The following is a 27,563-nucleotide window of genomic DNA, read 5'->3' as shown; positions in this document are numbered from 1 at the left end:
ATAGACTGCAGCAGGAAAAACCTACAACATGGATGTCTAATAGTGCTAATGGTCTGTGAATGGAAAGTGTGCCACTGTTCTACAGTAGATTGCTTTTGAGCCTATCTCAACCAAAACTAGTTGTGAAAACTAGTTCTGAAGCACTCCTTATCGTAAAGTACATTGTTAATATCCCACAAGAACTGAGATCAGGAATAAGATACAGAGGGATGAGGTTCCATTCCTCACTCCTACTTAATCTTTATTGGGATTATACCTTAATTTCTGTCTCTTATATTTTTATTTTTTTATTTAATGAATTCATACAAAATACATACACAGGATGAAAAAATCTAAACAACAATCTGTAACATAAATACAAGAATATTAAAAAGAAAAAAAATGCATAAAAAGAAAAACAGAAAAGGAAAGAAAGCCCCAAGTATCTAAAGAGAAGAAAAGAAAAATAAAGCTAACAATACTTTATGACTGTCAATGTAACTTAAATACATAAAAGCCATTCATTCAATGACGTCAGAAAATGGAGCACATTTCCAATGTTCTAAAATATGCCATTTGGTAACCATAACAGCCACAATAATCTTATACTGCTGTTCTCCAAAAAATCCATTTAAAATATTTAATAGGTTTTATTCCATTTCTATTTTTTTAATCAAATATAATCTGTTAAATATGTTAGACTGATTTTCTAGAGAAAGGCAATATAAGATGAATCTTGTTTTAATTTTAATTTGTAATTCCATCCATTTTTGTCCTGCTCACCAACATTGCAATATTGGGGAGCATAGCCCAAAACAATTCTTTAATTCTGCAACAACAGAACCACAAACTCAGAAACTCAAAGTGGAAAATGTACGACATAAACCAAGAGATGATAAATATGAATCCAGTCTTTTAGTAAAAATGTAATAGTAATTAAATGCTTTTATCCTCACAATACATATTAAATTGCATAAGTATTTGCCATCTCTTGGCTTATGGTATACATTTTCCACTTTGGGTCTCTGAGTTCTTGGGCCAACATTATTTACTTTAAAGTTTTTTTTCCTGCATATCTGTTTGTTTTTCTTGATTTTTGGTTGTGTTTTGGTGCATCAACAGGTTTACAATGCCAACAATATAAATTTTGTATTAAATTCATAAGAAACAAATGATGTTGGGGTGTAGTGAATGCCATAAACTATATTATACTGGATTGAGGCATCCCTTACAGAAACACGATTCTTCATAATCATTTTTATATTATTTATCCATCTATTCTCATGAACAGGAGTAAGCATAGCATGTCTCCACCTTAGTTTTCAGGGAAAAACCACTGTCTTGTCATTCATGATGCCTTTATGTACAGGAGAATTCTGTTTCTTTTCGCCTAATAGTTCTTGTTTATTATCATTTATGATAAAATGCTTTGTGAATCTTTTTGTACAAGCTACTTATTATCTCTGACATTCTCTTGACCTGTTAATATACTCAGGCCAAATCATCAGGTCAATATTAAGAACAAAAAAGTAGTACATGTATAGAAATCAATAATTGTGTTATACATCCATGGACAAATAAACATTTGACCCAGATGTACAATGCTACCCTTACATGGTTCAAAGAGTATAAAAAAATCTAACACTACATCACTATGCAGTACCCATAACAAGCATCAATACAATTTAGCAATAAAACAATTGGTGATACAATACATGCTGATTTCCCTCTTTGGATCCCTCCTTGGATCACTGTTGCAGTATTTCAAACAGATGGTTTATCTTGCCAAATAACATTGATGTCCAGCTGGGATACCACAGCCAAAACCCTCCATAGAGACATACATCTGATGTATGACCTAAGCCAGTGGGCATAATGGCAGATAAGCGGACATATGAGTGTAAATTCTCAGACTATCTCACTACCAAAGACAGGTTTCTCAACCATTGGTATGTCCCACATGTGGTCATTGGTACCGGTTTATTTCACTGATTTACATATGTGCCCTGTTGGGGAATTTTACTTTATTTTTTTTCAGCCGTATTGCTCTTGGTGGCTCTATTAGATGTCAGCTAGGAGGGGAAAGTGCTATTCTAGTAGGCAGATTCCCTACAAGGATCTCCACTCCCAGTGCAGAGTGCAGTTACAAAAGTTGTACAATCTGTCAGTCCTTTGTTCCCAAGACTCTTCAAACTAGACCTTTGTCTCTTAATTCCTATGTGGAAACTTAATGCCTTAAGCAGTGCACACAAGCAAAGATGGTAAACTTCCACCCTTAATGTCCCACCAGTTCAGAAGAAAAAACATAAGAGGCCTACACCTGATATTGTGACTGTCCAGTTGGACTTGGACTTCCAACAGAGATCTTGGGCCCCACAGTAAACTTCACACCTGCCCAGACTCATACTACTTCATCCATGATGGAGTCTGGTATGGCATCAGGTCTGCATATCTGAAATGACTGAAGCTACAGATAATGGTGAGAAGGGGGGAACAATGTTTAACAATTTCCAAAGGACCCAACTGCATTCTGTAAATCCTCATTAGAAAGGAAATATCTGAATTTCTCAGAAAAGTTCATCAGAAGTTAGAGCCCCTGCATTTAACAAAAAAAAAAAAACAAAAATGGTTCCTCCCACCCAGACGTCCGAAAAAAAATTAGTGGATAGATTTATCACAGGCCACTATCCTTTTCAGGGTCTGTTACCACTAGGTTTTCTCACTCCTCTCTACAAAAGAGACAGCTAGAGACTTCTTCTGAAGATGAAGGGGATGAAGCAGATTCTGTTGAGCACATACTAACCTTTTCATCCCAACTCTACTAATCAGGTCAAATGGCATTTAATAATGAAGATTCCCTTTCTCCTGATTACCTTGTTGAAGAAGCTTCATTTGTGAAAACTACTGTGAATATGATGAAGTATTTTGAATGGGAATGTAAACAGATTTCTGAAGTCCAACAGAGATACTGTAAACTCTAGGAAATAGACACACGGTGTTCCTGCTGCTGTACCCCATGTCCTGAAGGCTTTTCAGGATACTTTTACATCCACGTCCACTGCACCAGACTCCCAGCCACCTGATCCCACAAGGCCTGACAGATTTTACAAAGTAGATTTAAAATTTCTCTACAAAAACCCTGTGGCAGACCCCTCTGTGTTTTCTGTGTCTATTGATAAGACCTCTAAATTACTTGTTGCTGCCAGTGCTTTTCCATTATATATTGACAGTAGGGCAATGGACAGACTGTGGGAAAAACGTTCATATGTCCTTGACTCTGGCCTTTAGACTCTGAATTATCAGACTCAAATAACCAAATACTTATCGTCTATCCTCATCATCTTCAAAAAGTATTGTCTTTCCCTGAGGAATCTACCATTAAACAGCATGCCCTATCTATGGTGGCCCAGACTTCCCAAGTGGCTAGCTTTAAGTGCAGTTATGATGCTGTGGAAGCCTCTTCATGGGCAGCTGCTACAGGTTCTGTGAAACTCATACACTCTCCATTAAATAAGGATCTTTTGTTTGGTCTACATGTGGACAGCCTTTTCAAGGAATTGCAGGAAGAAAGTAAAATTATGAAGAACTGTAGACAGAGCTTTGTTAATTTGGTATGTAGATACCAGAGAAATTACCCTGCAAAACCTACTTCCCTCACTCACTGGGAATCCAGGCCTTTCCAAAATGCCAAGAAAATGCCTAGGAAAAGATTCCATGACAACCCAGACAGGGACTACAGATATGTGAGGCTTCCTTACTCAGACAAGTTCACCTAATCACTTCCTATCCACCTCCTCACCCCTGGGCCCACCCCTTCCCCTCTCCAAAAGTTGACCTCCCTAAAAAATGTTCCTGCTATCACTTCAGAAAAATGGGTACTTTCAGTCCTCCCAAAGGGATATAGAATGACCTGGAAAAAAGTTCCTTCTTTCATTGGCATCCTTCCTTCTCCACAAATTCAGATATAGCTGCTGTACCCCATCATTCAAACATTGCTAGAGCAGAGCATGATAGAATCAGTACCTCCATAATACATAGGAAAAGGGTTCTATTTCAGACTCTTCCTTTTCCCAAGAACTGGAGGAGACTGCAGACCAGTTCTAGATCTCTTCACCCTCAACATGTTCCTCCTTGTAACATCCTTCAAGATGTTGTCCCTGTAAACTCTACTCCCATTCATCATTCCTCAAGACTTTCTGATATCTTTGAAATTGAAGGATGCGTGCCTCCACATTTCTTTCCACCCTGCCTACAAGAAATTTATGAGGTTTTCTACCGGTTCATCACACTCTTAGTTCTCTACTTTGCCTTTTGGACTTTCTACAGCCTGCAAGAGTCGTCATAAATTGCCTCACTCCAATCATAGCTTACTGCAGGATTCAGGGAATCAAAATATTCCCTTATTTGGACAACCTGTTAATACAGGCTCCTTCTTAGCAGGTACTCTTATCTCACCCTAGGTTCACCATGGCCCTACTTCAGGCCCTGGTTTAAATGACCAACCTGAAAACATCAAAAATGAAGCCAACCCAAGTCTTAGTTTTCTTGGGTTGTATACCAGACACCAAACTCATGCAGGTATTGCTGCAGCCAGACAAAGTGCAGAGCCTGACCAGTTACTTCCTTTCTCTCCTCCCTCTTCAGTCCTGTTCCACAACAGGTAGCACATTTGCCTTTGGTGTGGAAGATTGTGGGCTCTATTACTACAGCGGGTACATTGATTGCTGATACTGTATTGCAGTGCTGTAGTCCTGCATTTGTCATCTTTTGAATGAGACATTAAATAGAGGTCCCATCTGTTTGATTTGATGATAGCTTAGATGGATATAAAACATTCCACTGCACCTATTGAAAAGAGTAAGGGTCCTTTAATAACAAAACATTATTTATATATTTACACAATATGCATATCGACAAGTGGGTGGCTGTGGTGGTGCAGCGGTTAGCATTGCCGCCTCAAAGCAAGAGGTTCTCCAGTTCGATCCTCAGCTGGGGTGCCTTCTGTGTGGAGTCTGCATGTCCTCCCTGTGGCCTTGTGGGTTTCCTCCGGGTGCTCCGGTTTCCTCCCACATCCCAAAGACATGCTGTAAGTGGATTGGATACTCTAAGTTGACCCTAGGTGTGAGTGTGTGCATGTGTGTGCCTTCCATGGAAGGTTGGGCACCAGGCTGGCAACTCGACACCGTAAAACTCCACTGCCAATCATGAGCTGGCAGGTGATCTGCTGTGGCAACCCCTAACCGGGGAAAGCCGTAAGAAGAAGATGCATATCGACAAGTACATATCTACAAATTCCTATGTACTATCATCATTATTCTTCTTCCATAATTGGAAGGGATTTTAATGGAGTTTCAAAAATCCAGTTATTAATTATTTGCTTCTGGATTTTTATCTTCATACTTATGGCAGCAACCATAATCTAATTTTTCACAATACATCAGCCAAAATCCATTTCCCATTAAATAAAATTTCATTCAGTCTTTCATTTCAAATACATATTACTTACATTCTTACCTAACCTTTTCTTCTTGATTTTGTAACAGCCATACATAATCATATTCATATCTATATTGTTTACATCATTAATATAATCAAAACAATTTTCTTCACACATCTTTTTCCAGAGTTTAACCAATCTTTTACATTTCAACAAAACATGCTCTGTTGTCTCTTCCTCCCACGAAGTAAACACGCTTTTTCAATTTTCATTTTATATGGCATATTTCCATCCATCCACAACCCCTTTTTCCCATTTTTCCACATGTGGTTGGGGTATCATTTCAACAGTGATGATCATCTAGAGCCAAGGTTCACACCACTCAGTGGGTAATCCTGCCGTGGTTGTTCTTCCATATCACACACTCACATGCACACTCATACCTATGGCCTGTTTAGAGTGTCCAATCCATCTATTGCATATCTTTGGAATGTGGCATGAAACTAGACCACCCAGTGTGAACATGGGGAGGACATGCAGACTTCTCACAGAAGAGATCCCAGCCAAGAATTGAACTGCGGAACCTCTTGCTATGAGACAACAACACTATCCGTGTGTCACTGTGATGCCCTTATATGGCATATTTCCATTTACTGGTAACTTATTTATTACCAGTCTCCATAGTAAATCCTGATGCTGTAGAATCTTAGTACACCACTTTTTTCTTACTTTAATGTTTTTTATCACTTCCTCTGGTTAAACTTCCCATGGTTTACATAATAATATTGTTTAATTGCATTATTATTCTCTATATAATCAATTTTCATTTTCCATATTAGTATTTTTTCTTGATAATTTTTATTTTTTCATTCATATAATCTTTATTTCTTTTCCTTATTCTTATCCCCTTCCAAATTTTTTGTACATATTTCACTGTTGATTTCTCATTCTCTTCATTTACCCACTTTAATATTCTATACATGTTTAAAGAAGCACAATAAACAACTGGCTTTAATGACCCCAGCCCTCTTCATCTTCACTAATATACAAAACATATCCTTTCACTGGATTTAATTTTGAACACCATATGAAAGAAAACACTAACTGCACTACTTCTTTTCCATATTTTTGGGATTATAAATATTTGACATATATGCTATTTCCCATTAAAAGAGAATTCACCAGATACATCTTTTTCTTAAAGCTAATCTATAAGTCATACACATAAGCCATATTTCTTTCATTTCCTTTATCAACACTCCCAGCAATGCCTAATAACTATATTATTTTTATTAAATTTCATCGGGTCTATATTACAACATTGAACGCTTAAAACAGCGAATGATGTTTAATCAACCCTATTTCAGTGAAAGCTGAAAATGTCGACACCTCAGAACAGCGATTTCTTTCCTAGGGAAAGAAATCACTGTTTCAACCAAAAAAAAAACAGTAAACAGTTCCAAACACATACACACTTACCTTAACCCTAATTCTAGCCCCCCAAACAAAAAAGTAAACAGCTGAAAACACATATGCACTTAACCGTACATCTAATGCAAAAAAAAAAGTAAGCAGTTTAAAATATATGCACCTACCTTAACCCGCACCCTAACCCTAAGATCAGTAACTGTTGCACATTTATGTTCGGGAGCTATACCGGATAAGGGAATCTCTGGGACTACACTACAGTGCAGAACACGGCAAAGTAACAAAGCGGTCAAGCGACTTCTTTCCCAGGGAAAGAATTTGTTGAACAGCCGCTTCGCTGTTTTGCCTGTTCGCTGCTTTAGAGGTCAATGAAAATGCATTTGACAAAATGCGTTTTTGTCATTCTAATAGGAACCCATTTCATCCCCAAATAAAATACTTAATTGATTGAAAAATACATCAATTCAGCTTTCACAATATCACCGAAAACCTTACCTTTATCTTTATTCAGGATCATTCCCATTTCCTTTAAACATCGATTCAGACTAACCAACACTTACCTCATACATTTTTTTATTCTTAACCACAACTATATCATCATATATATCAAAACTACTGGAATCATCACTTCCTTTTGCCTCACAAATTTTGGCAACTTTCATTTTACAAGCTGTTTTACTCACTATCGCATTAATTGCTAATGCAAACAGTATCCCACTCATGGGATATCCTTGTCGTATACCACAATTCATGCATATTTCTTTACTCAGCCACTCATTCACTAACAATGTCACTCAATTATTTTGATAAGCTGACATACACAGTCTCTGCATTTCCATTACCTATTTCATACTTCTGTGTAATATCCTACAAAGCATCATGACCTACTCTATCAAATGCCTTACTAATATCACCTTACCATAAGTTTCACATCTTCCCATTTACCTATAATATCACCCACACTTTTTTGAATAACCAGTAATAACATGGCATCCTTGCCCTTTTATACCATATATATTCTTTCTTCCATGACATCCTTCATCCATCGTTCCATTATCCTCTGTATTATCCTGATAAACATTTATAATTTATATTATTTAATGTGATGGGTCTCCATTTTTTATTTCATTCTTTACTTCTTTCTTCCATATAAATTTTACTAGCACACTACATAACTCTTCATAAAGAAACCCTTATTTCAACCAGCCATTCAAAATGTTTACAAATCACTCTGTTTGCCAGTCACTTAATTTCTTGTACATTCCATACCATATACCATCTGGACCTAATACCGAATCAGCATTTACTTTCCTAAGTATCTCATCCAATTTATTAATAGTAATTTCTTTTTCAAATTCTTTTTTAATTCATTCTTGATTTTTTTTACTTTCCATTCTCTCTCTTATTTACTTTCTTTTTCCTCTTATACATATTTTCTACATGCTGTACTTAAATACTCATAATTTGCTATTGTGTTTTTTACCTCTCCTTTTACATTTTAATTTACCTCATTATACTTACATCTTCCTTTACTATTTTACCGAAATATGCAGACACTTTCTCCCTTTTCCTTTGTAAATAACACATCTGCTTAAATTCCTTTAAAATAACAGAATCTATAACAAAAAATGAAATTTTCTAAAAATTGCAGATAGGGCTAAGGGTAGATTTGACATTTCAAAGGGGAAGTTTATTTAGCAACATGTGAAACTTGTTATAGTTACTATATAAGTAAGACTATAACAACATTGTCTAAGAGAATTTATGCTCATGTATCAGCAATCAAAAACAAAGACTTCAGTAATTAATTAGCTAAACATGCAGCTGTCTGTCAAGATTTTAGAACATTTCATTTTTTGGTTATAGGTTCTGTTAATTTAAAGGAGTCTGAATGGGATTTCAATGTGCAATTGCAATGTACAGAAGCTGAGTGGCAAATTAGACTGTCAGCATATAAATAACCTGGTCTTAAAGAACATATTAACATAAAATGCTTTTATTGACACAAATATTATATTATAGTAGATAAAAACATGCACATACTTTTTAAGTACAACGTTTATGTATTTATTCATTCATTAGAGGTTCATAGTTTCATTACAAATGTAGAGGTTTGAAATCTAAGCATTATTTGTAACACATTTGCTAAGATTTGATTGGTTTATTATGTCATGTGATCATATAATATATATAAATGTGGTGATGAATTTAGTGGGATTATTCTGAAGAAGTTTTTGAAATAAAAGGAACAAAAACTCTATTTTTTCCCTTGGTGCATTTTTTTACAATTGAACATGTTTTGCTGACTATTTACATTTACTGAAAACACTCTAAAATTATTACTTTTACTCCTTTTTAAGTTTGAGGGAATTATTTTACATTTTCATTTTCTTATTTTTTTCCCAGGTTAATGTTTTTCTGAGTTTATGTACAACTATTCCTTGATCCTCAGAATCTGATTGTTCACTGTTTTCATGAAGTGAAACAAATCTAATACTGCTCCTTTACCTTTCCATTTAATCTTTGATGATGTATTTTTAATCTTCATTTTTGCATCCTTACCCTAGCACCTACTGAATTCCTTTTCTTAACATCCTTACACTTCCTTCACAAACATCTGACTTACCACTTTCAATTTCTTCTTCATTGTCAACACTTCATCCGTCTGAAATATAACATTTTTATCATAGTATTTTTTGATAATGTCATCCTCTTTTTCATTTTACAACTTTTTGCCCTACTTCCTCAATACTTTCAGACATTACAATATTTTCTTCATCACCCTGCTCAACACTATATTGTTTATTCTTTTTACAATCAAACCAAAAATGCCCTTTACTTTTTTATATTCTGCACTCCTTTTTACACTCGTTCATCATATAACATTTTCCCCACATTGATTGCATCTTATTTTTGTACACTCATGTGTCATATGATTGAAATCCCCACACACAAAAAATGTTTTTATCTGCCCATATACCTAAATTGTTCCTCAACTGCCATCTATATATATGTATACTTGAAATGCTTTATCACATATTTAAAAAAAACAAATAAAAAAAAAAATATATATATATATATATATATATATATATATATATATATATATATAGATATAGACACACATACATGAGACCAAAGACACACATACATGAGACCATAAGACTGAAATTTCAAAATACTGAAAAATCACTTGACTGAAACCTATAATACCGAAATCTTGCAATGCTAAATTTCAACATACTGAATTGTAAAGTGGACGATATAAAACCAGAATATGTGCGGGGCTACTACTCCAGGATCGCACTACAGTGGGGAAAAGGGCATATACCTTTTCCCCACTGTAGTGCAATCTTGGAGTTAGTATATATAGTAAGGGGGTAGGGGACACAGCCCCCCACATTGGGGGGTATGGGTGGTGTAACCCCCCCACCTATTCTGCTTTTATATCATCCAATTTACAATTCAGTATGTTGAAATTTAGCATTATAAGATTTCAGTATTATGGGTTTCAGTTAAGTGATTTTTCAGTATTTTGAAATTTCAGTCTTATGGTTTCAGTCAAATGGGATTCAGGCAAATGAAATTTCTATCATCTGATAGGGATCCATATATATATATATATATATATATATATATATATATATATATATATATGGGTCTACCTGACAACACCGACACATCACAACACCGACAACGAAATCATTGACACCACATAACCGACAGTTCACAAACACAAAACCTCACATGCCCGACACACCATAATACCGACAATCAACAAACAAAACAAATCCCCTGTCCAAAAAGCACACACACAACACAAGCACACCAAAATCCTTACAAACCCGCACTAAACCTCACATACACAACTATCTACAACCTTAACCCAAACCCTAACCCTAAGGTCTGTCACTATCGCACACTCACCTAACCCGCGCCCTAACCCTAACTCACTTAACCCGCCCCTAACCCAAAGACTATCACTACCGCGCACTTACCTAACCCGCGCCCTAACCCTAACTCACTTAACCCGCCCCTAACCCAAAGACTATCACTACCGCACACTTACCTAACCCGCTCCCTAACCCTAACTCACTTAACCCACCCCTATCCCTACAGACCGTCAATATCGCACACTTACCTTACTCGCACCCTAACGTCCGTCACTACCGCATACTTACACAGCCTTTTTCCATGTCGGTGTTCTCAGCGTCGGTGTTTTCATCCGTCGGTCTTCTCAGTTGTCGATCTTCTGGCGTCGGTGTTCTCATTGTCGGCGTTCTAAGCTGTCGACGTTGTCAGGTAGACCCATATATATATATATATATATATATATATATATATATATATATATATATATATATATATATATATTGGTACCTTGGGGACGAAACCATTATTCTCTTACAAGGTTTGTCACAATATGAAACATTTATTTGTACACCCCTTAATTACACCTGGAAATGTGAGGGGGACAAGGAAATGTGGTAGGTGTAGTTATTGTTCCCATGTTTTAGAAGACACAGAGATTTTGATAGGTAATCCTATACAATAGGTGAGGTTAGCAGATGGAAATTGTAACAAAAAAGGGTTGGTATACGTTAGTGTTTCTGAAGGTTGCCACGCATTTTACATTGGAAAGACTGAGAGGGCTTTAAGAAGGAGAATTTATGAGCATTTATATGCTCTTGAAACTCACAACTACTGACTTATACTCCGACTGCAACTCATAAGCTATCTCCTCCCAGCATATCACTCTTTGACTCTAATTTCAGTCCTTTCATAACTACTTAATCTTCTTAGCTACCAAATATTAGACTCCTCCTCTATCCACTTCCCTTCCTGGTATAAAACTTGTTTACAACTCCACACTGAATGCTATGTAAAAGAATCTTTCATGTGATATCTCAATTTGATACACAATTTAGCAATGTAAAATATTTCTATATGTTTATGCAACTTGTTTTGCAGTGTAAAAGAATTTCTTTTGTGTGCTATTTCAATATGATATGTAACTTATCAATGTGAAGAATTTCATATGTTTATGTAACTTGCAAATCTTCGCAACTTAACAATGTAAAAACTATTATGTAACTAGTTATGTGGAGCTTTTCTCCCTGGGCCTCCACTGAAAATGGGCTCTCGAGCCCAGTGGACCTCCCTGGTCACCAAACTGGAATAAATAATAAATAATAACAACAGTGCCTTTTATAAACACACACACGTTTGTACCAATTTTTTAGGTTACAAGTTTGTCATTTTGGATGTTATTAAATGTAATGTCAGGGGAGGTAATTGGGGTAATGAGGTTGAGAAATACAAGTTGAGATGGCAACTCAAACTTAATGCCAGTGTATTTCCAGGCATCGATGAACACATAGGTTCATAGGTTCATAGGCTGGTACTAGGCTATCAGCCCGAGGACCTATACAAGCCTAGCCATAATAATTCCCTGGCTATTTCTTCCCACACTATTTACTTCCCTGGACCCCTGTCTGGCAGGGTGACTGACGTGATCCCCGAGGTGAATTTCCTTTCTCCCATCCAAACGTCAAAGTTGCTTTTGAAGAGGGCCAAAGAGGCCCACTGCTTGACATGTGTGGGCAGTCTATTCCAGAGTCTGGGGAGTCTCTGGGTCAGGAACCTATCCCTCCAGCATGTTTTGTTTATTGTGATGACAAGGTTTAGACCCCTGGAGCATGTGGCTCTGAGGGATTGGGATTTCTTTAAGTGTAGCATGTCCAACAGATCTGGGTTTGACATGGCCTTGTATGTTAAGCAGAGATTACCTCTGAGTAGATGATATGCGACAGAGTATAGCTTGAGTTTTTTAAGGTGGTCCGTGTAGGGCATCTGCTTTAGGCCTGTGATTCTCTTAGTGAGGTATTTCTGTGGCCTTTCCAGTTGTTGCAGATGTCTTGAAAGGTACATACCAAATGGGGTGTTGTATTCTATAATGGGTCTAATGAGGGATGAGTACAGTGGGACAATGACCTCCTTTTTTCTGGATGAAAAGCCCTTAGTGATGAGGTGTGCCACATAGAAGGATTTCCTGACTGTTGTGGCGATGTGGTTATCGAAGGTGAGACCACTGTCCACCTGTGTCCCTAAGTCTCTTATCACACTTTTGGTGTTTAGTGTACTGCCACCTATGTGGTAATTCACAGGCACATGTTTTTTTTCCTAAAGAGGATAACTATACATTTCGTGGCATTGAGCTTGAGCCCATGGCTCTGGCACCAAGCATCTGTTTCTGTAAGGCCCTTTTGTAGAAAATCCACATCATTTGGGGATTCAATAATTGCTCCCAGTTTGCAGTCATCTGTTAACTTTGTTAGCCAGAGTCCCTTAGTGTTGGCCTGTACTTCAGAGAAGTAGATGCCAAACAAGAGCTGTCCCAGGACTGAACCCTGTGGTACTCCACTTGTCACTTGTCTGGAGCTGGATTTGGAGTCGGCTACTTTTACTGTGTGGGTTCTTTCAGTAAGTCAGTTGGCAACCCATCGAGTGACATAGGGATTAATGCCCATATTAGTAAGTCTATCTATGATTTCAGAGTGGGGGATGGTGTCAAAGGCCTTGGCGAGGTCCAGATAGGCTGTGTGGACTGCCTTACCCTTGTCCACGGCTCTGGAGACTGATTTGAAGAAGTCAATCAGGTTCAGGAGACAAGATCGGCCCTTCACGAACCCAAACTGGGTGGGGTCCAGTGTTTGAAGGTTGCCAATGTCTTTGTTTATAAGTTCCATGATAATATGTTCCATGGCCGTGCAGATCAGTCTTGTCAGACTGATGGGGTGGTAGTTCCTGGCATCCAAGGTGTATCCCCCCTTGTGGAGTGGGATAACTGTAGCTGTGCGCCACTCAGTGGGCATGAAGCTTTAGGTGAGGCTATGATTAAACATGACACTTAAGTGAGGTGCCAGTTCATTTTGTAGTTCATGTAGTACACAGCCCAGGATGTCATCTGGTCCCATGGATGCTGTATTCTTAGCTTTGGAGAGTGCGTTTTTTTACCTGTGTGGCCGTTATTACCAGAATTTGGCAATCTTCTGGCATTGAGATGGGCCATTTAGGGGGTGAGAGGGGGGTGAAGTTGGCACTGAATTGATCTGCCAGGATATTGGCAATATCCTTGGTATCAGTATATTTAATGCCATTCCGTTGTAGCTCAGAGCAGATCTGAGCATTGCCATTTAGATTCTTGACATAAGTTATAGCATGCCTTGTGGTTGTCTTTGGAATCTTTGGCAATTTTATTTTCGTAACTAGCTTTGGAGGATTTTATGAGGGATTTCAGCTTCTTACTGAGGCTGGTAAGGGAGTTTTTTGCATCCTGGGATTTTCCTCTTTTCTGCAACAGTTTCTTCCTTTTGTTGTAAAGTTTGAGAGAAAAAGCTAATGATTTATACATTTTAGGCAGTTTTTAGTGTTTTTATTATGTTTACATGTTTTTTGTATTTGCTTTTTACATTGCTTACTTTAGGGGTAGTTCTATTTACAACTTTTACTGTCACTTTAAATTCTTAATTGAGGTAGTTGAATTAATACTATTTAATGAATGTGGCTTGGAAGCACTTTTGGTTTTGATAAAGTCTGTTACTGTGCCAGACGAAAGCGCTTACCTTACTTGTAGATTTATATCACTGTGAATAAATCTGTGGATTTTTGCACACTATTGGGGCTCGTGGTTTTGGCTTGACTGGCTCTGAAGTTGTTTTTGTGTTCCTGGTTTTCTTTCCACTTTTACACACTCATTTTGTTCTTGGATATATATATATATATATATATATATATATATATATATATACTCTGCTTTATCACATATTTTTCTGATTTTAAAACAACATATATTTTCCACCTCCAACTCCAAATACCCCTCTCATCTTTTAACTTTCACAATATCAAAAACTGAATAACACATAAATGAAACATAATTTTTAACATCTTTTAACTCAATTTCATCAGAATGAAACTGAGCAAATGCTTTTTTTTAATTGAGTCCCTTGCCTGGAAAATACAAACTCCTTCCATGGGTAACAGTCCTTTTTTTCACAGCTAAACAAAAAAATCTGACAATTAAGTCTTCACTCTGAAACATTGTCAAAAAATATCTCCTTCCCCAAATTAATTAAGGATCTAATGTATTTTACTGCAAAACTCAAAGGTAACACTAAATTATTCCACATAAAATATCTATTATTTCTTCTTTCTTCTTTTTTATCCAAGTTCTTTCTTTTTAATAAGGTTTACATTAACTTTTTTCTTCCAACTGCATTAACATATGATTTTCCAGATTCAGTTCCAGGTGTAAACTTGTATCCATCTTCCACAACTCATTTCCTTTCTGCCCAACTCCATGTCCATTCTGAAAACTTTTTCCAGCATATACAACCACAAAAATCTCACACTTTGTTCCAGAATTACATTTGTTCAGTAAACCAGCCAGATTTTCATCAGGCAAACCACCAGAAGCAATTTCTGTTACAAAAATGTTTTCAAAATCCTGAGCTTTAAAGTTAGCTCAGTGCTATTTGTAATACCCACTCACTTTTGTACAGTTTTATATCCAGCTGACAGAACCACACTGCTATCATCAACTGAACAACTATTTTCTCCCACCATTACTGCACAGCTTTTCCTGGCTGCCTCCATACCAGGAACAGAAGCAGGAAGTGCAGCAAAAACCTCCCCACTCACAATGAAAAGAGTGGGAGAAGTTCCCAATACCCTGGGCAAATTTCCCCTAGTAGTATAAATACCACATTGGGTATCCCCTGAAAAGAGGCTACTAGCCTAGTAGGACTCACCTGGTGAACAAATGACAAATAAATAATGCCCAAGATATTTTTGTAATGTATCCATGCTCCATCTGGGTTGTCCCCATGAATCAAACATCTGAAACATATCCAACCTATGCTGAAGGTTTCTTTGAGAGATTTTCCACAGGGCCATCTAGATAGTAGGCGCACACACATGCTAGACAGTCAGACCTTTAACATACAGGCGCCATGCCAACAGGGAACAGGCAATCTAAAAAGTGTTGTTTTTTTGTGTGTTGAAGGTAATCCAGATATACCCTAGAAGCCTGGTTGATGACTTCAGTCACAATGCCAAGACCATTCAAGAAATGGTCTGCAATGTAACACATGCCAGAATGCATAATATAGTGGAGCTGGTGTGTGGCCTACTTAAGGGATACTTCTGTTGCCTAGATATGTTGAGAGAGGCACTGTAGTATATTTTTGACATTTTTAGCAATGTTTTAGTTATATGTAAAATACTCCATATCATAGCATTTGACAAACAGGGAAAGTGGATACATTGGCACAGCCTTCCAGCTCCTTGCAGCAGTCAGACTGCAGGATGGAGAGCCAGATGAGAAACTCACAGCAGCAGTACCACTGTTAAGGTAGAGGTGGGTGCAATACTTTGTAGCACTGGCAAAGAGGTGGTGTTTGGTCTACAATGATGGACCATGAAACAGAACCACAGATCAAAATGATGCATGCATTGTCACACCCAGGCTATACAGGGCAGTGCATGGACTGGGCCAGCAGTGCATCACAAATCACTATTCTCACAGATTAGTGGGCTTCAGGGGGCAATCATCAACCCTTGCACAAGTTTGGGGGGGGGGACATAGTGACAGGTGACTGCAACACTGTGAGATGAGATGGGCCGTGGCAGGTGAACACAGTAACCACATACCCATAGGTTGTGGGGAGTAATGGATAACATTCTCCAGTGATGAACTCAGGCTGCCATGATGTGACTGCTAGCTTGATGTGGTCTATGGCAGGAAAGGGGAAGAACCACATGAATGTTAATGTTCCCCCTCAATGCGGCATACTGTCATTTTATCCTGATGTGCATCATTGCCCACAATAAAGTAAATGCCCCATGATGGGGGAGGTGTCAGACTATGTGCCTACAGAGAACAGAGAAGAGGTAGAGTTATGTGAATTGCATGTGCAGCTTGATGAGATGTCTCGTGGTGAGCAGGAGGAGCACTGTGCCCCACAACTTCAACACTCGTTAATAGGGCTAGCAAGGTTTGTGACACGCTGTGACAGTGATGGTCTCTTATAGATGGTCTGCGTAGTCTGAAATAGTATGGCCTGTAGCTGTCCTTCCCACATTCAATTCTCCTATAGCCAAAGAAGGCATAGCCTGTGGGATGCAGACTCGCTAGAGGTTACAATGTGTCTCATGTCCCTTAGCCACCAGCAACCTCACCAAAAATGTCTGTTCCCTGTCCCTTTACTGCATGTCACTGTGCAGTTGTTGCATATTGGCCCAAATTCCTTGGAGCATTTTGCCTTTTTCTATAATACTAAAAATAGCAGACAGTTGTGCCTGGGCCATTGACATGCAGATCCATCGATTACTGCTAAGTGTCGTGGCCATATCAGAGATGGCACTGGAGTCATGGCTATGCCTGATACCACTTCCCACCCACATTTAAGCCCTGTGGTGGATATTTGCATGTAAGAGGCAGTGTAAATTTCAGATACTATCTGTGCTGGGGACACAAGTGAAGCCTGTGAGAGACTCCCAGTTAATAGATGCCTGTCATGCCTAATGAGTCTGGATACCTGACCTCTACAGGTGCCTCTGTAATGGTGGATATGAGTGCCCCCCCCCATTTATGTACTTGTTTATCACGCACAGTTAATACTATACCCAAGTCCTCATTTCCATTATGTAGCTGTGCCCATGGCCTGTCACCCTTTTTGTACTTGTTAATTAGGTGTAGTTAGTGCTAAACAGAGTCGCTCCTCCTAGTTACATACTATACCTATTCCTCAGCTTGTAAACCTTATAGCACAACCACCTGTTGCATGCCCTTCATACGGTTTCCATTGTCCACAGTTGCCCTCTTTACCCCAAGCCACAGGCAGATGCTCTAGTGACACACCCCTTTTTTAGGTTCCCAGTTACATGTACATCAAAACGTCTGCCTAAGTGTCACTGGCATTCACCACAATGTTTGTTGCTACTGCTGAGGTACTTTACAAGAAGGGACTTCATACTTAACTCTGTGAATCTTAAATTACATTTCTGTATTCCACGATTGCATAGTAATATGCACTATTGCACAAAATGATGCTGACACCTTTTATCACATTAATAAGGTCCAGATCTTAGTTTGACAGGTAAGCTAATGAAGCTACTTAGTGCAACTATTTCAAAATTACTTCCATAGTGCATTGCACTACCCAGACATGCATGCAGTAGCTAATTAAGTCATGATAGTCACAGAGTGTGCTGTTATATACAGCATGTGTGCACTCATAATGCCAAAGTATATTGCTATATCCATTCCTAGAGCCACGATACAGTGCTGTGAACATACAGTACCACCACACTGTAGTGCAGTGCTACGTTGCCCGACATTTGACCCATATAAATGCATCCTTGCACACTGCACAAGGCTGCCATTTTGCTCCCTGAGTGGACTTGAGAGAGTATCCATTCCTACTTCAGGCCACTGTGGAATGCGGGGCTCCATCTTGATGTGTCATGGAGAGCAGGACTGTTTTGGCCTCCCTGGTTCACTGGTGTGACTTCCACAGGCTGATGACTACTGAGGTGTGGTTGCAATTGGATACCTACCTTAGTAACATGGAGCAATTGCTGGCTCAAATATCTCAAAATTAGCAGGCTTCACCCATAACACCACCAGTAAAAGAAACTAACCCATAGCCTCGGTCACCCAGGTGACTGATGCCTGGGATTGTTTTCCTGTGCTTCAGTCTGGCATCTAGCTCTGCCAGTACACTATCCTAACTCAATTCTAGTGATCCCTTCTTCTCCATTCTTTGTTTGTTGTCTAACCCTCACCATCAGTTTATTTATTTATTATTGATATCTGTCCCAAGAATGCTGATCTGGGCAGTACTGTGGTGGTTCAAAGTCCCAGAAACATTGGTAGAATTAGTACAGGCTATGTACAAGGACTCAATGACTCAAGTACGAACAGCGTTCAACCTCACAGAGGGGCTTCCAGATGGAATGGGTATACACCAAGGTTCAGCTCTGAACCCACTGCTATTCATACCAGTGATGGACTGCATTAGCAAACAGATCAGAGGGGGCAGATCAACAAAGTTGCTGTATGCAGATGAAGTGGCATTACAGGCAGACTCTGAGCTAGAACTTCAACAAAGGATAGGAGAATGGAATGCAAAACTGAAGGCACATGGGATGCAACTAAGCACAGTTAAGATGGTGGTAATGGTAGAAAATTTGAGAAATCAGAAGAAGCTGAGAAAAGAGATAGAAGGGAAGATAGTGGAACAGGTAACAGCTTCAAGTATCTGGGAGGGGTGGGTGAGGAGAAGGGAAGTTTGAATGAAGAGGTCAGAGCTAGAAACAGGGGTGCAGCCAACTGGCATAGAGTGTCAGGTGTAGTCTATGACAGAAGAATGCCAAAGAGGCTGAAAAGTAAGGTGTACAAGACATTGGTGTGACCAGTACTACTGTATGGTGTAGAAACCTGGGCCATAAAGGCAGAACAGTTGAAGAAGCTAAAGGTGATGGAAATGAAGTGCCTAAGAAGGGTGGTAGGATGCACACTGTGGAACAGACGAAGAAATGAGGACATAAGAGCAGAAGCCAAAGTAGCTCCATTTGCAGAAAAGATCAAAGAGAACAAATTACGGTGGTTTGGACACATATGTAGAAAAGCAGAAGACAATCTGGTGAGGAAGATTTAGGACAGACAGGAAGAAGATAAGAGGAAGGGAGGACATCCAGCAAAGAGGTGGGTGGATTGTGTGAAAGAAGATCTACAACAGTCAGGTATGAGTGTTGAAAAAGGCAGGAGTGTGGCACTGAATTGAGAGAGCTGACGACAGTTAACACGATACCCTGACCCCACATAGAAAACAAATGGGAAAAAGGGGGCTGATGATGATCTGTTTACCGGGGATATCCTTCTGGGTAATAAATACCTTTTTCATCAGAGGCCAGGGGAGACAAGTTCCAAAGACTTAAATAACATCAATAAAACAGTAGTGTAGATGTAAATAAAAAGCTTATATACATACAATTTCACAGTGGAATACATACAGTATAATAATGCATGAGAAGGCACCAGTATCTAATAATAAAAGAAAAAATGCAATTAAGTATATATAAAAGCATTAGAGGCATAGTCTACTATGCTAGGAAATAATCAAAAAAGATTGTACAAGTCCCCTTCCCCCCGGAATGGGGGAAGGCAAGTGTTGAAAGTGTACAGAAGGATAGCTTGATGAAAGGTTAGTAAGAATGTAAAGTATTTCTTGATGTTGATCATACAGAAGAGGTGCATGGATATAGCCATGAGTTAGTGAGAAATTCTTTGAGTGAGGATGCAAATTCATGGAGGCTTGATATAGTTCTGATTGATAGAGCTCCATAGTTTGGCTTTGCAGTGTGAGTATAGACTTTGCCCCACACTTTTTTTGGTTTATAGATTTGAAGCAGATTTTGTCTTAAGAGTGCAGAGGGTGATTTGGGAGATGGTGATGAAGTACTAAGGAGATAGACAGCAGATAGGGAGATCATATAGTATTTTATGGGTTACAAGAAGTTGTGTATGGGCTAGATGATGTGGGAGTTCTAACCAGATGAGAGCACATTCTATATGTATGTTACCATAGCCTGTCTTGCCAAACTTTTGTGTGTCTCTTGCCCTACTCTGTCTGAGCCTGTGTTTTCTTTTTTATCTGTCTTTCCCTGCTGCCTTCCCTTTATCTTCTACTGTATCCTCAGCCTTCCCTCACTATCTTCCAAGATTATTTTTGTTGATGTTGTTTATATATGAAAAAAGGTCTCTTTCCATGAAAAAATAAACTTCTTTTCCTCCCCACCATTCATATTTTATGGTTAACTTTGTGAGTTTCCCACTACCTGGCAGATACCTGCTATGACAACACTACCTCATTTATTGAAACACCAGATTGAGTTTTACTCAGAAGGTCAACTACAAAATCCCCCGTCCAGAACCCATGGAACTCACTGCAAATACAATGATTCTCTGTCATGGTAGGGCTTCATCATGTTAACGTGGTAATGTTTGTTTCTGCCTCTTGCCTGGTAACTCCATCACATATTTCTAATCAATTACTTCCCCTCGCATACTGCTTGAGGCTTATTTTACTAACCAGGAGTAAGTACTATTACCCATTGACTGACAGTACATTGTCATGTTCTTATTGTCCAGTGATACAGATTCTTTTTCCACTTTTGCCAGATGCTGCTGTGCCAAGCCTATAAGTTCCGTAAGCTTTATTACTGAAATTCAGTGCACTCTCCACAATAGACTCTTTTTGAGAATTATCTTCACTCTCTGACTCATGAATTAAGTCATGAGAGGCCCTGCTCACCTTGTGACCATAAAGTAGTTCAAATGGAGAAAAACTGTAAATTCTTGGGGTACTTCACTATGCAAACTGGAGATGGGGTAGATATTTTTTCCCAGACGTTCTTAAACTGGTCTATGACTACTTTCAGCATAATCTTAAGAGTAGAGTTAAACCTCTAAACCAAATCATTTGTGGTCGGTAAGGGTAGTTTTAACTCATTTACCCTGTAGCACTGCCACAAACACGTCAATATGTCTGATGTAAAAAGTTAGCCATATCTGTCCGTATTTTCTGGATAAAATCTACCATGCTGAAGATTTTTAATAGAACATTTGCCATTTTTTTGATTCAACAAAGCTAGTGCTTCAGAATGCATAGCATAGTCCACACCCACAAATTTGTACCTTTTACCTGTGGTTCTGGGGGTATTACGATTTCCCATAATATCCATGCTTACCCTGTCAAATGGTTCTTCTCTTGTATACTGAACAGGTGTCTTACAGTACCCAGTCACTACTAGGGCAAGAGCTGGCCAGTAAAACATTTGTGTAAGACTCCATCATATACTTTAAGCCTAAATGGTATATAAAAGGAATTTCATGGGCTATGGCAGAAGTCATAAAAGCAGCCATGGGAGTAAAATAGAATAAAATTAAAGAATTTCAAGTATTTTATTCTAAAATCACATACTGTCTACTGCTTTGGCTCAGTCATTCAAGTAGAATAACAAGACGGGAAACTACCTATTTAAACACACATCAATTAACTTAATTAAAACTGTTATTCAATAAAATGAGAATTAAAATAAAACATGATAAAGCTGTTTACATAAACACATTATTACACATTGTAAAATACACTTCTGAGCATATTCATTATTTAAAGCAGAAGTTTTGAAGTATCAAATTTTAAAATAAGCATATTTTAAGGATTCTTTAGACACGATAACCCCTTATAATATCCCCTCCCTGTTATTTAAAGTCAATCACTGCAAAATAGCAGCTTCCAATAATCTGCTATCACCATTATGATAACAAAGAAATAATAATCATCATCATCAATACCCTTATTTTCTAATTTTCTACATGAGGTCAGGGTGCCGTGTCATCTGTCGCCATCTCTCTCCCCCTCTCTCTCCCTATTCAGTGGCACTCCCCTACCTTCTTCAACACCCATGTCTGACTGTTGCAGGTCTTCTGTCACAAAGTCCATCCACTTAGGTTCATAGGTTCATAGGTGTGTACTAGGCTAATGGCCCTAGAGTCTTTACAAGCCTAGCCCATAGGATTACCCTGGCATCGCGCCACCCGACCTTAGTTCCCAGTGCCTCTGTCGAGTAGAGCCACTGGAGTGATCCCCAGATTGAATTTTCTATTTCCCATCTAGTCATCAAGATTTCTCTTGAAGAGGGACAGTGAGGTGCTCTGTTTGACACGTATGGGAAGTCTGTTCCACAGCATAGGCAGTCTCTGGGTTATGAAGCTGTCCCTCCAGCATGTTTTGTTGATTGTGGTAATGAGGTTGAGGTCTCTGGAGCATGTGGTGTGGAGGGATTGGGATTTCTTTAGATGTATCATTTCTAACAGAGCTGGGTCAGACATGGCTTTGTAAGTCAAGCAGAGATCACCTCTAAGTAGGCGATATGAGACAGAAAATAACTGGAGTTTTTTTAATCTGTCCATATAGGACAAGTGTTTAAGGCCTAGGATCCTCTTTGTGAGATACTTTTGTGGCCTCTCCAGTTGTTGCAGGTGTCTAGTGAGGTACATGCCAAATGGAGCATTGTACTTGATGATTGGCCTAATGAGGGAAGAGCAGAGGGCGACAATGACCTTTTTCTTCCTGGATGCAAAACCCTTAGTAATGAGATGTGACGCACAGAAAGACTTTCTGACCACAGTAGCAATGTGGTGATCAAAAGAGAGGTTGTTGTCAACCTGTATTCCCAGATCTCTTATAATGACTTCTGTTTTCAGTGGACTACCATTGATGTGGTAATTCATGGGAACCAGGCTTTTCCCAAAGGGGATGACTACACATTTTTTGGCATTGAGCTTAAGACCATGGCTCTGACACCAGTCGTTGGTCTCAGTGAGGCCTTTCTGTAGGATGTCAGCATCACTTGGGGAGATAATACCAGCTCCCAAATTGAAATCGTCTGCAAACTTTGTCAGCCAGAGTCCCTTTGTGTCGGCCTGGACTTCAGAGAAGTAGATACCAAACAGGAGAGGACCCAGAACCAAACCCTGTGGGACTCCACTCATGACTGGTTTTGCAGTCTAACTTGGAGTCAGCTACTTTCACATTGTGGGTTCTATCTGTGAGCCAGTTTGCAACTCACGTAGTGATATAGGGGTTGATGCCTAACTTAGTGAGTTTTTCTATGATTCCTGAGTGGGGAATTGTATCAAAGGCCTTGGCCAGCTCAAGGTAGGCTGTATGAACCACTTTGACTTTATCCACAGCTCTGGTGACTGACTCAAAGAAGTCAACCAGGTTGACCAGGCATGTTCTACCCTTCACAAAACCAAACTGTGTGGGATCCAGAGTTTGGAGATTCCCTATATCCTTGTTTATTAGGTCGATTATGATGTGTTCCATAGCTTTGTATATCAGACTGGTCAGGCTAATGGGGCAATAGTTCCCAGGGTCTATAATCGCTCCCCCTTTGTGGATTACTGTAGCAGTGCACCATTCGGTAGTGCTCTTGGACACTCTTGTTTCCTCTTGCCTTCTTCCTGTCTGTCTCAAAACATCTTCGACAGATTGCCTTTTGCTTTTCTGCATGTGCCAAAACCAGTGTAATCTGTTGTCTTTGACCTTTTCTGCAATTGGACTTACTTTAGCTTCTGCTCTTATGTCCTCATTTCTTCATCTGTCCCACAGTGTGCATCCTACCACCCTTCTCAGGCACTTCATCTCCATCAGCTCTAGCTTCCTCAGCTGCTCTGCCTTTACTGCCCAGGTCTGTGTACCATACAGTAGCATGGGTCACACCACTGCTTTGTACATCTTGTTCTTTAACTTCTTTGGCATTTCTCTGTCATGCACTAATCCCACTGACACTCTGTGCCATTTGATTGCAGCCCCTACGATTCCAGTTCTGTCTTCCTCATTCAGACTTCCCTTCTCCTCAGCCACCCCTACCAGATACCTGAAGCTATTACTGTTTCATTATTTCCCCCTCTATCTCATTATGTTTAATGTCCCAAATATGTTCCTGTAGCCTAATTTTGAACTGCCTACAAGTCTGACCTATGTATAACAGACCACATGGGCACCTTATAACTGCAGTACTATCACAAGAAAAAAATGATGTAATCTCACACTTCCTGATATTTATGCAATCAAAACATCTAACAATAGCATAACAGCTATAGCATGAACCAGGTCCATGTAATTGTATTTGAGTGCAAAACCTAGTCTCGGATATTGTGTTTCAGTTAATGCAAGCAGTGAGTGATGGATACAGATGGGTGGAGTTTGAGTCCCATCCCTGTTGCAATATAATGCGTTGCACGAGTTACAGAGCCTAAATCCACACCATTGGCATTTCTTGTGTATACAAGTGGTTACTGGCTTTAAAACCTTTATAGCTTATGTGTACCTCTGCTTTGAGTTATGATAACACCTGCTAGACCTGAATAAGTTCTACGCAGTCAGCTATGAAACAGGGTTATAATCAAGGGCTCTACATAATTTCATCCAAGTCAGCCTAAGCCCAGTCCCTTCTACTGCAAATTTACTAGCAGTAACTGATCTTTAACCAGACTATTTTCTCATTCACACATTCTCACAATGCTTATCTGGAGGGGCTACTGATACTTTTTCAATGAAAGCTCCCCTTTCCTGAATTCATTGTACACACAGCTGCCACTCAGATTGCTAATCTGACACCAACATCTTAGTTACTGAACAATGTTACAATAAGCCAACCAACATTAAATTATAACAGCAGTCAACCTTCAAAAAGGATGGCTGCAAAGTAGCCTTATCAGTGCTGTAAGGATCTGTCTCTCCATTTATCCATCCATCAGTCCATCCAGCCACAGCCCTTTTTCCCATTTTTGCACACGGAGTCCGGATTCCCTATAGATACTGATGACAGAAAGTTTTCTAAATGGATCTTTTGTTGTTATTTTCAGTTGCTTATTGTATCTACCTCAAGGCGCAGAATGAAAATAAAATCCAAGTCTGTGATGCAGAAATCATTGCTTTAATATTCTTCACAGGTTGGACTGTTCCAAGTCCAGGTTAAAAGTCCTAGGTAAACAGAAAGAAACTGACAGTGGCCATATATACCAAAGAGGTAAGATAGACTTCCAAGTCCAAATACTCTCATAGACAAAAAAAAAAAAAAAAAAGCAAAATAGAAAAGAAAAGGTCGGCAGCATTTATAGTTTAGTAAAATCCACGGAGGTTACAGAGATTTGAAACATAAGAAGAATATGTCTGTTTAAAAACAAGCTGTTAGAATGCACAGACACTTCCATTCCTGTGATGAAGTACTTCATATTGTCATGGAAGAATTGAGCTTGACAAAAGTAAGCAATTCCATATTATTAAATGAAGCAGTTATAAATTGTACACCTCTAATGAAATGCACGACTATTTACATTTTTAAATCAAAGAAAACAGACTTCTTCTGACAGAGAAGTTCTGCTTAGAACATGAAGCATGGTAAATGACTTGTAAATGTCTTGACAGCTTGGAACAAATATGAGCTAACTGTCCTGTAAATGTTACAGAAAGGTTGACTTTGTTAAATTTTAGATAGAACAAGAAGCAATATTGCCAGTTAAGAGCTTCCAGCTTTAATTGTGAAGTATAGAAAATTGCTGCATTAACTTTTGTTATTAGACAAAAATTTAACAATATGTAATTACCCGCCTCTGAATAAAGGACCTGACATAAACAGGGGAGTGTCAACTGCATCTGGGTATGCTGATGCATAAAACCATGAATGTAAATAGAACAGATTTATGCCTGTAACAAAAGGAAAAGACTGCATAATCAACTATTATTTTGCAGCATTATTTATCTGCTTGGCCAGGTAGTTTTATAATATTTGCCATTTATAATCAATTGTTTCTATCCTTAGAGCCCTTCTGCCAAGAAACCCACCTTATAAAGTTGTCTACATTAATTTTTTCAGGAGAGGATGATGATGAAGACTCTGCTGAAGAGAGACTGCCCTCTTGCTTTGACTACGTGATGCATTTCCTTACTGTCTTCTGGAAGGTTCTGTTTGCCTGTGTGCCTCCTACAGAATATTGGAATGGTTGGGCCTGTTTCATTGTTTCCATTCTCATTATTGGAGTTCTCACAGCTATCATTGGAGACCTGGCCTCACATTTTGGCTGCACAATTGGCTTAAAGGATTCTGTAACGGCTGTTGTGTTTGTTGCATTTGGCACTTCAGTACCAGGTGAGTCCGTCTGTGTCTGTCAATTGTAAGAGTAATGTACTAAAGTGGCTAACAGAGCTCTCATACTCTTGTTGTTCTAAAATAAATAAAAAATAAAAATTGCTGCCATAACTAAAAATAAATGTTGACATACTAGCCAAGTTCAGTTTTCATACATGTGCCTTGCATCTGCTCTTTTTTAATTAACTGTGTATGCTTTAATTGCAGTTCCTTTAATGATCCATAACTGCTTATTTATACAATTACCTGCCCTTAGTAGGTATCCTGGATTAACACCACCCACCAGGCCTGGGACAACCAGCTACAGTCTGCTGTATCTGGCAGGCAACTGTGCTGCGGGCAATCAATGCATTAGGAACTCTTCCAAAGCCTATTTGCAGCAAGTGCATTCATCAACCAAATAACTGTTCCTGATGTTCCCCAACAGACCTGTAGGGGGCAGTAGAGCACCAGGTCATATTAACTCCCTCCCAGCAAGATGAGGAGCCCATTTATTCCCATCCCTCCTGCAGATGTGGCTCCAGCACCTTGCTCACTAATCAACCTCAGGTGATTGGAGTCACGTCCATGGCTTTATCTCTCGCTACACCACAGTTTGTAAGTTTCCTTTTAATGTATCAAGGAGACATATTGTATTTGCTGTGTGTAAACATGACTTAGATAGCATGACGCCTTCTATTTATTTAACAAAAAGTAACAAGTATCAACACATGAAATTACATGGGTCTATATTATAAAACCGAAAACCCTTTTGAGCGAATACGACAACAGCGACACATATAGCCCGAACCGCAAATATTCCAAACCTCCTAAACTGCAAAATTTAAAATCTCAAATCGTCATAGTCGGCCAACCCCACCACCCACTACATACTACCTACCCAAACATAATAAATAAACCACATACATACACTAACCAAACCTACTTCTAACCC

At 38.9% G+C, this 27,563-nt stretch overlaps 1 protein-coding gene across 3 annotated transcripts in view; it reads left to right on the top strand.

Annotated features, from left to right (window-relative positions):
- SLC8A3 (solute carrier family 8 member A3) overlaps positions 1-27,563 on the top strand; it is a 1,486,960-nt gene that overhangs the window by 1,445,824 nt on the left and 13,573 nt on the right. For all 3 annotated transcript variants that reach the window (XM_044073965.1, XM_044073963.1, XM_044073964.1), the window contains exon 7: positions 26,357-26,629. In XM_044073965.1, coding sequence (XP_043929900.1) covers positions 26,357-26,629 — 273 coding nt within the window. The remainder of the gene's footprint in view (positions 1-26,356; positions 26,630-27,563) is intronic.

Source organism: Protopterus annectens, chromosome 6.part0 (assembly GCF_019279795.1).
Source record: "Protopterus annectens isolate FY-2018-M chromosome 6.part0, PAN1.0, whole genome shotgun sequence".
NCBI lineage: Eukaryota > Metazoa > Chordata > Ceratodontiformes > Protopteridae > Protopterus > Protopterus annectens.
Note: the sequence above shows the minus strand (reverse complement) of the source record. Positions and strands in the feature narration are given on the sequence as shown.